The sequence below is a fragment of the Osmia lignaria genome, chromosome 6, assembly GCF_051020975.1.
Source record: "Osmia lignaria lignaria isolate PbOS001 chromosome 6, iyOsmLign1, whole genome shotgun sequence".
NCBI lineage: Eukaryota > Metazoa > Arthropoda > Insecta > Hymenoptera > Megachilidae > Osmia > Osmia lignaria.
Window position 1 is genome coordinate 3,042,161 of NC_135037.1, and position 14,295 is coordinate 3,056,455.

At 46.6% G+C, this 14,295-nt stretch overlaps 1 protein-coding gene across 39 annotated transcripts in view; it reads right to left on the reverse strand.

Annotated features, from left to right (window-relative positions):
* Positions 1–14,295, reverse strand: part of shot (dystonin-like protein short stop) — a 70,209-nt gene that overhangs the window by 37,609 nt on the left and 18,305 nt on the right. For 22 of the 39 annotated variants that reach the window (XM_076688742.1, XM_076688740.1, XM_076688731.1 and 19 more), the window contains exons 4-14: positions 11,650–11,667; positions 10,708–10,767; positions 9,932–10,021; positions 9,463–9,633; positions 4,075–4,354; positions 3,240–3,690; positions 2,905–3,162; positions 2,267–2,840; positions 1,587–2,051; positions 298–1,503; positions 139–222 (exon numbers count right to left, since the gene is read on the reverse strand). In XM_076688742.1, coding sequence (XP_076544857.1) covers positions 139–222; positions 298–1,503; positions 1,587–2,051; positions 2,267–2,840; positions 2,905–3,162; positions 3,240–3,690; positions 4,075–4,354; positions 9,463–9,633; positions 9,932–10,021; positions 10,708–10,767; positions 11,650–11,667 — 3,657 coding nt within the window. The other 17 variants (XM_076688760.1, XM_076688747.1, XM_076688758.1 and 14 more) reach the window with 5 other exon arrangements.

Consider the following 14,295-nt stretch of genomic DNA (forward strand, 5'->3'; position numbering starts at 1 on the left):
AAGGACTCACGCAATAATACCATTCACGCAAGCGTTCATACCGTAAGCTAAGGCTACCTAAAGGCTACCTAAATGCTAGCTAAGCCTACCTAAAGGCTTGCGAATACCCATTCGCGATCGTGTCGCGTCTCATCTTACCTTCCCCTCGCGAATCAATCGACCTCCGGTCACATTTACCGCCTCGATCGCTGGTGCTCGTTCCACAACTTTGTTCAATAGATTCTAGAAACAATAGAAGACGTATATTATACAACGATCTTGATATCTTAATTTGCTTTCCTAGGGTGTATATCTTACCTTCGCGTTCTCCACTTCCAGTTTGGCATAGGACTCGTCAACGAAATCAACTTCGTTCCTGTAAGCGTGCTCCAATTGTTGAGCCAATCCATAGGCTGTTTCGGCGCTTCGAAGTCTGTCGACTAGCTGTTCGCAGAGACTACTCCACCGGGCGTTCAATGCGTTCACTTCAGCATCCAAACGATCCACGTCCGAATGAGGACCGCGATGGTTTGATCGTGATTTCTCAACGAGGCGTCTGGCATTGTGCGCGTCGTCGTTCAATCGGTCTATCGCGCCGTGCTGTTGAGCGATGGCGTTCTGAAGCACCATCAAATCTTCTAATACATTTTGTAATCCCTTCAAATCGGATGGTAATTCGTCGAACGAGGCTAGTTTCAATTCGAACTCGGATATCGCGGTGGTATTCTCCTCGATACCAGAGAGCACGATCTCCACACATTTCAGTCGTTCTATGTAAAGATTGCTAGCGTTCCAGATGTGATTCCATTTGGTGGTAACAGCGTCGAGCTTGTTCCTCATCGCTGGAGTCTTCAAGGTGATACCACGGAAGGTCTGCTGGACCCGATCGAGATCCGGTGCCAAGCGTCTTAGACTTTGCTCGTAGTCCTTGTGTTGCAGGACTAAATGTTCTAAGCTGTCGAGATCTCTAGGTAAAGGAGCAGCTATACGAGCATTTAGAACCCTCTCGGCTTCGTCGAGTGCTTGTTGAAGAGAGGATATCTGATCATTGAAAATACGGCCCGCATTCTTTGATTCTTCCTCCGCTCGAGCACGTTTCTCTAGCTCGTCGAATAACTTGTTCACTTCGGCCATTTCTCTCTTCAATCGTCTTAGCTGTGGATCAGCTGGATCACCTTCCGACAAAAGCTTCTCAGCATCTTCGTTCAACGCCTTTCTGATAGCGGTACGCTGATCCTGACCCATAGCCAAGAACTGTGGTAGATCCCAACCCTTCACCACTTTGATGGTAGCGAATATCATGTTCTGTCGTAGTCTGAGCTGTTTACGTTGCCATAGTGCCACGCTTCGATCGTATTGTCTTCGTAATCTCTCGGCGGCGTCGAGAGCTTCCTTGTCTGGTGGTTGAAGAGCGAAGCAGACACCTGGCACTGGGGATTCCACTCCTTCTTGATTCTTCACACGCCATTTTATTCTACCAGAATTGTCGTATAACGTGCATTGTTCTCCCTTTTCGATCGACATCTGAAACAGAGAAAATTTACACGAACGATTTCGTAGAAACTAATTACCAATGCGGAAGGTATTCTTAAAATTTGATTGCTCACCTGTTTGTAACTGCAGACACAGGTGACTTGCATGGGTCGTGTCACGGGTTGACGACGCTGTTTCATAGGAACGACGTCCTTCGCCTGTTCGACTAGCTTTTGCACGTGATCACCGTAACTGTTCAATTCTTCGCGCAGTTCTTGCATGCCTTTCAGAAGACGTTCACCCTCGTCCAAAGAAAAATCGGACTGAGAGTAGATGGTGTTTAACGTCTCGTCCCTCTTCGAGATCCATTGTTCCGCTTGTTGAATATCACGGAAGAATTGTTGGCTCTGAGCAGCGTGTTTCAAATGGACTTCCAAACAGAGGGTCAGCTGAAGAAGCCAAGCCCATTGACTTTGCATAGCAGACATGTAAGCCTCGATCGTCTTCGCTGCTGGATGATGCTGGAGTACCAACGCTTCGCCACGGTCTTGTACCGCGGAGAATTGTATTTCTCTCTTCTCCAAGTCGCTCATAAGGGACTGTAAAACGCAATAAAATTTATATAATTAAATATCGAATAACATTCCTCGTCATTGCATCAACATAAATTTCATCAATTCCAAAATCAAACATTCCACCGCTTTAAATTACCTCTATGCCAGATCCATAGGTACGCTTGCAAGAAAATGAAAAACGTTAACGAGCCTTACTTTAAATCCGTGAGCAAGTTAGAAAGAAATAAAACATCGAATACCTCGTAATACTGTTCGATACTTTGCACGTTCAGATTCTTGTCGCTCCAATCACGCGTCACCTCTGTCTCTTCCTTGGAACTTAACCAGACCAGTTCTCCAGTTGCCGATTGTATAAAATCGTGTAACGTGTCCAAATCGGAAAGCCTCTTGTTAGAGGCTGACAATAATTCGGTGTAAAGTTTCTGTAGAACGGCGAGATGTTGACTGTACAACGTCAACTCTTCGCCGTGGAAGTGGCTCTTGGCTTGCACGCATCTGTCCACTTTAGGATGGAATTGTTCGATGTTCTTGTGTTCTCTCTGATGAACGTCCAATTCGTTTTGAACGCTAGGCAAATCGGACCCGTAGTCCGCTTCTTGAAGCTGTTTTATCTTAGCTTTGCACCAGTCGATGCAATCGTGTAAGGCTCGGAAATGTGGATTTGTATCCACCAGTCGTGTTTCATGGACGGTAGTACGGTGTTTCGTTACGACGCGTTCTTCCACCGGGAAGGAGACGGCCGACAGTGGCTGTACCAAACGTTTGTGAAGAAGAGATCGCAACGCGACCCATCGTTGATGCAGCTTCTGTACTCTGAAATGGAAACACAGACCCGCTGTTTTCTTCCGAATAAATAGGAGAAGATAGAAAGTGTTACCTCTTGTGAAGTTCGACCGCTTGACTGTACTTCCCCTCGGTAAGAGTGTGCACGTCGGTGAAGATATTCTGAATTTGAATCTCGGTGTTGCGTATGTCTTGTTCCAAAAGATCTACCGCGTGTTTGGCCTCCAGAGGATGAAGCCGATCGAGGCGTCGTGCTTCGTCTTCCACTCGTCTCTCTAGCTCCTCCAGTCGATTATCGGTCGTCTTCATCTCTCTGTGAACTTTCTCGGCCAATCGTTGTAGTCGTTCGAGTCTGTAAGCGTAAAAATGAAAAACCATAGTTCCTTGAAGCGACCTACCACCTTTTCATCGATCTCGATTATACTTTACCGTTTAATTTCGTCTATGATCGCCTGCTCTCTCTCCTGATGCAGCATCATCAGTCGGTTCCAATTCTTTTCGATCACTTCGATATGTAATTCCGGTTCCATATCCACTTCGCCGACCGCTTCGAAATACTTTTGAAGATCCCTGAATATGTAAGAGAGCCTTTGCTTGTCTCTGTATCTAGGCGGTACCTCCTCGTTCTTGAATTTCGTGCTCTCGGCAGCCAGTTTCTTCATCTCGATCAGGGTCGGGGGGAAGGCACGTTCCTGCATCAGGCACATCTTCTCGCGGATCCATACGTGGAGGGAATTAGCCAGTTCTCGATATTCGGCCGAACGTCTTTGAGCTTCGGCGTCGTAGAGAGGATGAATAGATGGCGGCTCCGGGAACACGTCGTAGAGCGAAGAGATGTACGTTATCAAGGACTTCTCATCCGGTTCAGGAGTGTCCACGTCTGCGTAAGGTAAACATAGATCATCGATCAAGAGAAATTAACTCTTCGATAGTTTATCTCGAATGAAACTCGACAGATTTGACAGGGTCAAATATGACCTTGTCGCGGTACTTAAGTAACTCGAACCAGTTGCCACGCTTTCCATTTTCAAAAAAAGAAAAAATGAAGGAAACAAGGTTTATCGTGCAAAAGGGAAAAAGCAGAGGGTGGGAGATGGAGTGCGTCACGGTCCAAGCGACGAGCGGAAACGGGCCAAGCTAGAAGCGTTTTGTAAAAGAGAAAAAGATATGAACGGTGGAGAAAACGGAACGCACGCTACGGGACGCGAGAGAAACTTGATGAGAGAAATAAAACGTTTTATATCACCGATGAAAAAGTGATTACCTTCGGGATCGAGAAGCCTCGTAACGCCATACTCGCGCTCCGCGACGTGGAAGACCCGATCGAGCCGCTCTCGTGGTTGACTGGCACGAGCACCTCTCCAATCGACCAGATCCGGCCTGTTTCGGTGTATCAAGGCACTGAATGCCAAACCGTCCCTCCAGGACCCGGTGAAGTCCGTGACGCGTACACCTGGGTAACGCGCCGTCGATCGTCTCGCCCATCTTAAAAGAGCTTCGCGGGCAGTTACGTTGGGTTCTTGGCCCACTACTATATCGGATATCTATGAAATAAAAACAGATTAAATTTCATTAACAAACTTCGTCACCGGTTTAACCCTGCGGCGAGTAAATGGTCGCGTGGATGACAAATGCCGCAGGTATACGGTCATTGTCGAGGACCCATAACACCATGAGGATCATTAAATATGATGCAAACGGATTCATCAAGCTATGACTAATTTTCGAGAGTCGATGACTAATGTCATCGACGCGACCACCCTAGGGTCAACGCGTTGACTCTCATATTTAAGTGACACTTGAATTTCCATAGGAACCAACGCGGCAGTGAACGCGTTAAGCTCCTTTTTGGTTGCACTCTGCGGCGCATAAAATGCAATATTATTTCCGCTTGGTTCGCCCTTTGAAGGTTCACTCGCGCGATTCTTCCTGTCGCTTTTAAACCCTGATGCTAAACACAAAGACGGAACGAAACGAGGGATTTTTTGAATTTCTCACCAACGAACGGCGCTTACCCGAACGGTTTTCGGTTTCGGCGAGATCTGCCGGCTCAAGGAGGAAGAGGAAGCAGTGGTTTCCAACAAGTACCCCGCGGCGGCTCGTTTCGTCAAATCCTCCCCGACGCATCGTTCCTCGCCCCTCGTCAATGTGGTTGTTTTACGAACTATGCGGGTAACGATACGTTTCGTACCGTTCTCGCCGCGTTTCGACGTCTTCGTTGACTCGATCGACGATCCTAAATAGCGTTATCAGTCGCACGGTAAACAAACCGTATCCCAATTGCGCAAATTATACAGCACCGAGAGGATACGAGTCTCGGAAGGTATCGTATCGAGCCAGCTGATTTGAAATCGCGTCACGATCGACTCGCACAGTCGGCTGGATTCCAGCCTAGCGCCTGTCTACAGCGAGCAAAACTTAACCAATGCAATTCTAGAGGACTGAGAAAGGGTATTGTAATGAAAATGAATAATACAATTGAATGCGAGGTATGTAACACGGATAAGAAGACTCTGAAGGATTTCTTCAATGTATATTTGCGGTATGAGTAATGCTGTAAGAAGGAATCGTGATGGTAAGACTTCCTCTAAAACGGTTAAAGTTGAGGTTTTTGTTATTGTATTAATATGTAGGTACAAGGATAACAATATTTTTTAAGAAAACAATGTTATTGGTTGAATTTTGCTTCTCACTGTATCGGTGAAATTTTGAGCAGAATTTTGTCCATTAAAATCTGAAGAACCTCGACACTCGTAACCTGGTGCAACGATCGCCTCCTACCTAGAACCTCGGTCGAGAGTCGTCGTTTGGTATAAACCGCCCTCAAGTCGTCGTTGACGGGCGTCGGTGTGGTCGAAGCAGACGAGACGACATTTTCACGAGGGTCGTCTTCCCTCGTGCCTTGCACGAACAATCGCCCTCCCTTGCTAAACCGATATATAGACATTGTCGAACGTATCAGCCGGTCGTTTGTCGTCGCGAATCGTTCGCGATCGTCGAGAGAGGATCGTCGATCTTCGAAGAAACTAGCATCGACGTCCGTTAAAGAGAAGCAAAGCACGTACGACTGATTCGTAGCCTTATCCGGCGTCGAGTCGCCGCTTACCGGGCGCACGTTAGCCTCGTGAAAGCCGATTATCGAGAATCGACCTCTTGGTTCTCGACCACCGTTATAGCCACGCTTCGAAAACTCCCGATTATCGATTCGTTAGACGCGTCGTTGATTGCTTATCTTTCGAATGCGAAGAGATCAATCGCGATCGGTGGTATCGCAGATCGATCACGAAAACTGAGTCGTTGTTTTAAGGAACGTTTATTCGCCGCACCGTTTGCGATTTTAGCACCAACTGACGATAGAGGGGATATACATCGCGCGTCTACCGCTCGTGAAACAGCCTACGGAGCTGAACCGTGTTTACCAGACCGGGAGACAATGTCGAAAGAACAAGTGGAAGGTGGTTCGAAGTGGTGGGGCAAAAAAGGATCGAAGGATATAGAAGAAAGTGACAAGAAAACATACGATGATAACAAGACACGAGGGAATTAGCGGTTATCGGGTGACACTGTCGACGGCCAGGTACGACACCACGGAGCGTATCGCGAAACCGACTGTCTCTTGCACTATACAGGTTCGCTCATCGAGAGACCGATCCCCACTTCCCAGTTTCTTAGGTCGGTCTGTTTTACGCGCTCGTTTCACCGCTAAGGTTTCACGACTCAGACGCGACACGTGTCTTTAGGTTTGCTGGCTTTTAACGATTTTTCCTCGTTACATGTTCGTGTAAAGCGAACTTGGTGGAAACGAACGTGAGTTATTATGGAACGGCACAAGGATGCGTCGCGATTCACCGAACGACCGACAGCGTGCCGCGTTGTATCCGGCTGCCGTCGCGAGAGTAGGCCAACGAAATGCGCACAGGTGAGAGACGCCTCCGACAGTCCCCCTCTTCATTCCCCACTCTCTTTTTCTCTCTTACTTCCCCTCCCCTCGTTCCTTCCTTATTTTCTCGTGCTTGTCATACCGTGGCCAGCTCCATCCTGCCCACCCTATCTCCCTATATGCCGCTGCTGGACTAAACTTATTTCGAATAATAAATAAATCGTCGAAACAGAAATTTGTGAACCAGAATCTCGTTTAGGGGCCCGTGATGTCAACTTCTAACTGTTTCCCCTCTTCGAGGCATTGCATGCAGTAGAATGCCGGCCGCGTGTTGAAAGATGCGCGCCGATTCTGATATCTTGTCTATCTGACAAAAGTGGAACATTGTCGGTCACGGTTAAGCAAATCTAATGGGACCGAAACGAAATCGATTCATCGCACGATCTACCATTTGACAACATAATAAAATGAACAACAAATCTAATTTTAATCCGTTATTCGAATAACGCCCATCACTGGAATACGCTTCCGCGACGCCCCCTTATAGTGTCCTCGAAGACGTCCTCGCCATTTGGTCGTAGTTGTCGTGTTGCAATCGGTGCAAGGAAGATCGCGCATGCGCCGGGGCGATACCAGTCGAGTCATCGGGAGGACTCGTAGCGAATCGAACGAGAGCCCAGTTTGGCGCACTTGGAACCGAGTGGACGCGCCGCGACGAGACGGACGATTCGTCGCGTCCTTCCTCCTTTTCCTTTTCCAGAGATTTTACGATCTCTGCACGGCACAGTAAACGGCGTCGCGAGTACCGAACCGGGAGCCGATTCGCGTTTCATTTACCTAATTCGTACGCGCCGGTAATTAATAGCGTTGGCTCGTCTCGAGGACGAGAACGAGCGATTCTCTGGTAACGAAAACAATGACTAAATAAGCGGACCAGGTTTGAAAGGAACGAAAATAGAACGCGTCGTGACCCTGAGTTGCAAACTTGAAGCAGGAAAAAAAAAAGGAACGGAATACGGTCGAGCAGGAGTCGCGCGACTACTCGAGACCGGACGTGACGTCATCGCTCCGCGACTCGACTCGAGTCGAGACGAGTCGTGCTTCCGTTGCGAAGCTGAGCGCGTGAACCGATCGTTGCAATTGAATTAAACCTCCTCTTCCTCCTATTATAATATTACATACAAATGTCTTTGAATGAAGCGTAGAAAAATTGCCGCACAGAGAGGCCAGGAAGGCCTCCAGTTTGCGAGGGCGCGAAAGCAGCTAGGATGCGCGTAAACGCGCTAAAAAGGAACGGAATCGGTGACGATTGACCTTGCCCGGTGGCGTCATACGCCTTTTTGTATTCCACGTTCGATCGACCGATTTTGATTAACATAATTACAAGGTGGGCGGTTCGTGCTCGAGGAAGAAACAAGCGCCGCAGGAGACAACGACGAGATGCTGATACTGTTGTTCAGCCAGTTCGCTCTCCTCCCACGTATCGAAATTCCAGCGAGACCGTGTTGCTCTCGTCTTTGCTGTGTCAATCTTCCGCCTTTGTTGACTCGTCGTAAGCGCGAAACTACCATAAACGGTCAGGAAGAACAGTCATCATCGACGGATAGGAAAAATGACGCGCACGATCGCGTCTAGGGAAATCTTGTAAAGTGATCCAGAAGATCGCGGCGTTTCGAAGTTTCCGCGTGTACGGCGAACGGAATCAGCCGTTGCTCTACATGCGAGCGCCATCTATCTGCTATTTCGATCGATTCCCGCGGTCGATAAGACGATCGAACCGACACGCGGCGCACAGTGGGAATTTTGAATTTTGAAATTCGTAACATTAGGGTTTAAAATGAAATAAATTTTGCCCCATTGTGCGGCGCATACATCGCTTGGAATTATTACTTTTTTTTCTTAGGGAGATTTTTTATTTCCTTTTTTCTTTTTCATGTTCTTTCGCAAAGCACTACGGCATAGAAATGTTAGGTAACTTACCTTGCGTCGCCAGCTCTGCGGCGCAAAAAGAAAACAAAAAATACACCATTAGATAGATGCCTAACGACGAGCCGTTAGTTAAATGAAATAATAGAGGAAATAAATATGTACGAGGATGACGGTTTTGTCGACGCGTTCGAATAACGAACACTGTCTCCCATTGTGCGATGATCCCGTAACGCGCGGTTAACTCGCCGCGATCGAACCGGGCTTTTTTGCCCGACGTCCGGCATCGGTCTAGTCTTTTTAAACGGGCGCCGGGTATCTCTCGTTCGCCCGCCACTCTACGTAATCGCGTTCCCGTTTACGTGCCGTTGGACGGCGCCAAACGTCGCCTGCGACCAGACTAACTTACTTTACTTCCCTCCGACTCGCTTTCAATCGGAACGAGAATCGCGAGAAAAACGAGAGTGGTCGAGCATTCCTACGCGATGATTCCTCCTAGCCATGTTTTCCCTTTGCGCTAAGTTTCTCGGAAGCGAAACTTTCGATCGGTATCGTCTTCTACCGTTTGCTGTCGATACCAAAAACTTCGAACGGCTTGATATCAAAAATGATTTCGTCCTTCTTTCGGGGAATCGTACAGATAGTCGCGGTTACGAAAGGGCGAACCAGGTGTATCGAGACCTTATTGATCATTCTTATGTACACTATGCTATCTCTTCATGGAAGTAGCGATGGATTATTCGAGCTTCGAACCCCTTTTCTAATTCTATTCGAATACTTGAGATCCTTCCAAGAATCCATCGCTACAAATGATCGCTATCGTAATTTATAAAGAATTCTACTCACCTGGAAATGTAGTATGATGGTCCATATCAAACCAAGCGTCAACTTTGGGTTACCATCGACGATATCCTCGGCACGGATATTGACGAGTTTGATTTTCTTGTAACGTAGAAAATCAAGGGCCATCTGTACATTTTGCAGCATGTGGAAACGCATCCGACCCCTTTCTCGCGGCTGGAATATGATCGAACAGTTAGAATTTGCTGGATCATCCGTCCGATTTAACCCTCGACTGGTAAGGTGCGTTAACGGGTTAATTTAATATCAAGTCGGGTAAAGAAAACGCATTTGGATGGATAAAACGTACGTTTCATCAATTCTTGTAATTGGGGTCAAGTTGCTTTCTACCCCGCCAGTTACGTGACCAGCATTTTCACCCTGACCAGCCAAGGATTAAGCTGAACAGTGCCAATTGTCTGCCATCTCGGACGAGTAACCAGAATAATGGAACAGTATGACGTTGAATACTTACGAGATGCTCGCCTGAGAGAACCTCCAGCAAAGAAATGAGGTTGTGCCCGTCCCGCAGGTCTTCGAACAAATCTCCGACATGTCTGCTGGCCTGTAACAACGTTCGCAGTCCATCAGAATCATTATTTAAACAAATTTGAATATTCGAACTTTCCCCGACAATTCTTAACTGAAAATAAAAACAAGCGATTAAATAAAACACTAAAGAAGACTGAAAGGAAAGTGGAAGTTCGAATTTGAAACGAAACAATTATTTGAAACGACAGGACACCGAAACAGGCAACGAATATATTCTACACGTACGTGCAAGCACACAGACAAAACACGGGACCGGGAGGAAAGGATGAGGCTAGAGAACAGATAATCGCGTGCCTCGCGAAAATAAACGTACCAAGTTGTTCGACGCGGTGCGTCACGTGCAAACGCAGCAATCACGGCCCTCAAACTTGCGGTTAGAGTTTAAATATCGCATGAGATAAGCCCGTATCTCCGTAGAGAACGAAGATAAAATCAAGTTCAATATTGCACTCACGAATATGAAGCAATTATAGTTTCTTGGAATTTTCATTTTTCCCGCCCCCTTGCCGATGATTGCACATTTGCCCAACGACTACAGAGACGTACAACTTTGCTCGTAGATTTCTAATTCCCGGTAAAGGAAGCGGAAGGATCAGGTTGTTTACAATGGACAAAACGAGACATCGTTTTCTTGGTGCATGCGAAAAATTCCTTCTAACATTGGCAACGGTGATTAACGACACCTGCTGTTGGACTTACAGTAGGGGAACAGCATGGCTGGTTGTTCACAAGGACGCACACGTGCAGGCACGTGTAAGTCTGAAAAAAATATTGATTGACAAACAGGAGCACGGTGTGTAATTATTTTATTACGGCTGCCTGAAACTTGACCGAAAATGATAGCGGCAGGTTAAACCTTCCGCTATTCACGGTCCTACGGAACGAGTGATCGAAACAAAGATCCTTGCTGATAGAACAAGGATTTCATTGTCATGCGAGAACACAAAGCTTCGGGATAATTTTCCCTTTTGAGAACAGTTAGGCAGGATAATCCTTAATTGCACGTCATTGCTCAGAAAATCTAGAACAAAGACTAAAGAACCTAGGTTACAAGTACGATCTATGCTCTAACGCGGTGTTTCCCAACGCCCACGCCCCACAGGGTGGCAATTTGATTATTAAGGGTGGCAATTCGAAAATGAACCCGTCCAGAGTTCAAGTTAACCGTGTGGCGACTCTCGATCGCTACTTTGCATCAAGCATCAATTAATAAATAATTACTAATAATTAAAATAATATAGAAAAGTCTTTCGTTAAAATTATTTCGTATTTGAATTTCAATTCAAAATTTACTTACTGTGTTTCCTCAACAATTTCCTAGTGAATTCTTCCTAAAACCTATCATTTAAGTTTCTTCGCTGAACAATTCGATTTTTGAATATTAAAAATTACATATACGTTACATAGAGGCAGAAGAATTTTAGAAAGGCATAGGTGGGGCATGGCACAAAAAGGGTTGGCAAACACTGCTCTAACGTCTAGGTCTAACAAACCTTGACTATTTCCAAATAATTCATCAGTTCTAGATTTACGTTCTAAACTATCGACATGCATATAACGATTATCAAAAAAGATTCTAAGGAGAATCACTCGTTTCAACGTATTAGAGAGAAGTTAGAAGGAACACTGTCGGATTCATACCTTCACGTACTTCCAGTGCTGCGGTAAGCATGAAAAAAAATGATCGAAAGTGAAGAACGTAATTATGAATGTTCATCTGACAATAGGGTCTTATGCAATTGCCAGATATCTGGGCGGAACAATCGATGCGTTGTCACGAGCGAAACGAATATACCGCTGTCTGTCACGCTCGCTGCGAACCGCGTCGTGCTTTCAACTATTCTCGGGCGAGAGTAAAACGAAAGTAAAACGAGCGTATATACGAGAATCACGGTGTGTTTTTGCAGCTTCGCTCGGGACAACGACCGACGATCAGAGATTGAAATTGGGTAAACATGAAAAACGCGTATCGGTCGATGGGCGCGCGGTTCGATCGTGCGTAAAACGAAAGTGATTTACCTATAAACGAACGATCGAATGAAATATATACCGGGTGTAACGTATGGATTTAGTCTGTCCATTGGGAAATTCTTGTTGAAGGTACGAAGAGGAATCACGGAATGTTCATTATTCAACGGATTGGAATTCATGAACGTCTGGGGTGTTACTTGAGCGGACCATTTCCTGCCACCAAATGGTTACGCAATGGTCTACGATGCGTCATGAACAAGCATGCACTCGGTGTTGAACGATTGCCACGTTCCTATGCAACATCTCCAGACCGGCTCCTCTGACCTAACCAACTGACTAACTGACTGACTGACTTCAACGATTGCCTACCTGCCTACCTGACTCTGCCTACTTACCCACCTACTTATCGAGTCAAGAGGTGGTAAATCGGGAACGTCGTTCGCAGGAGAACGTTTCCGAATAAGGTCAGAGTTACCAGAGGAAAGGTGGGCGCTTGGAATCGAGCAGGTAGGTAGCCAAGAGAACCAGTACCGAGCAAACACGCAGTACCGTTCGCCGTATTACCCTGCAATCCATTACCAACACCAAGTCGATCGATTCAAACTGGCTATCCTCGTCAACGTGTATCTCAACAACCTGGACTGTGTTCATACATGTGTGCGAGTGGATTTGTACACGGTGAAGAAGAAACTGCACCTCGAAGAGGGTGCTTTAGATTGAATCAGAGAATCGGGGGCGAAACCCCTCTATTCATTCTTGGATTCGGTTCGTTTGACATGGGACAATTTTAAAAGTGGAGAAATTGTGAGTAAGTGCTCCCCGTCGAGTTCTAATGATATTAACTGCGACTTGATTCGTTCGAGCCTATCCAGGAACTATCGCGATCGAGCTGCACCTGTTACTACGGACTCGAACGTGTTAATTTCTATCGCTTTGCAATAAACCGTACTGCCTTTGGCATTCTCAGTTCGCGGTGCAGGTAGACCACAGCTGAATGGTATTGCTTTCCATAGGCGCCGTTCCATTTGGAATGGAAACCGGGCTCGAAGAGGGCAGCTAATATAGGAAGAAAATAAGAGGCTCGATAACCCTTGATATGCTAGCCGAGTTATACTGGCCGCTTACGAACACCTTCAACCTTGCATCCTATCTTCTCCTTTCTTCTTCGACTGCTGACTTTGCATGCGGCCAGAACGTAACGCGAAAGCAACGCGTGGAATGTATCTCAGCTCGATTTATCATTGAACGTGTGCTTCTTCTCTTTCTCTCTTCCTCTCCCTCTCGAGAGAGAGACAGAATAATCATAATTTTTTTGAATACTTTTCCTTTTTGAATACAGAATAAGGAGCAACGCGTCATCGGCGTTTCGCGAGGCTGAGGATCAAGAGAGTCAGCGGCGAGATCAAGGCTAACGTGTCTCGAGTAACAAGAATTGTTCGCGGTCGCGTGCCATGTCGTCGTCGTCGTCGGCGTCGGCGTCGTTGGGACATGGTCGACGACGACGACCGACGTTGGTTTGCGGTCACCATGGTCTTGGGGGCCATTAACACGTTCCCCGCAACCTCCGAGGGTTTCGTCATCGGCGTCAGAATCGGTACTGGCATCGCTACTGGCATCTCTCTGACGAGCAATCGACGTTGGAATAGATGCTGGCATCTCCGACGTCGGCGTATTTCTTTTTTTTTTTTTTTTCCTTCGTCACGTGTTCGCTCGAGAATGCGTAATACGCAGAACACAGTGGCGGTGTTTGTTCGAGCGAACACGTCGGCCACGGTAGCTCGGTACTTTGAATCTTATTAATCAAATCACGTTGCAAAAAACATTCCTTCCCTCTCCGAGTTCCATGAAAGAGGAAACTTCTGTCGGAAGGAACGCGAGCAAGATCTTGATTGACGCAACCAGGTGATCATCAACGTCATAACTGATAATTATAGACAATACAATTTTCTGCGTGTTGCAACGAGACTCGTAAAGCGTACTATAGAATAATCAATGAAAAGATCTCCCCGTAGGCTACTTATTTTCTAGAACAGAGGAAGTAAGGAAAATATTTTGTGGAATAACGAAAGTCATCGACGTCGAATGATTTTCTCGATTTCACCCACTCGATTTCTACCATACGTTACCATCTATAGCCATCGCGTGAAATACCCTCCTGGAAGGGATTATGCTCGACCCACGCGTACAGCCTACATGGACAGACCAGGAGCAGAAACGTCCCCTATCGTTTACGTATGTGGTTACGAAACACAGCTGGTTGTCACGGCGTTGCGCCTCGCTGGCTCTCCTCGTATCCTTACCTATCAGGTGTTACGA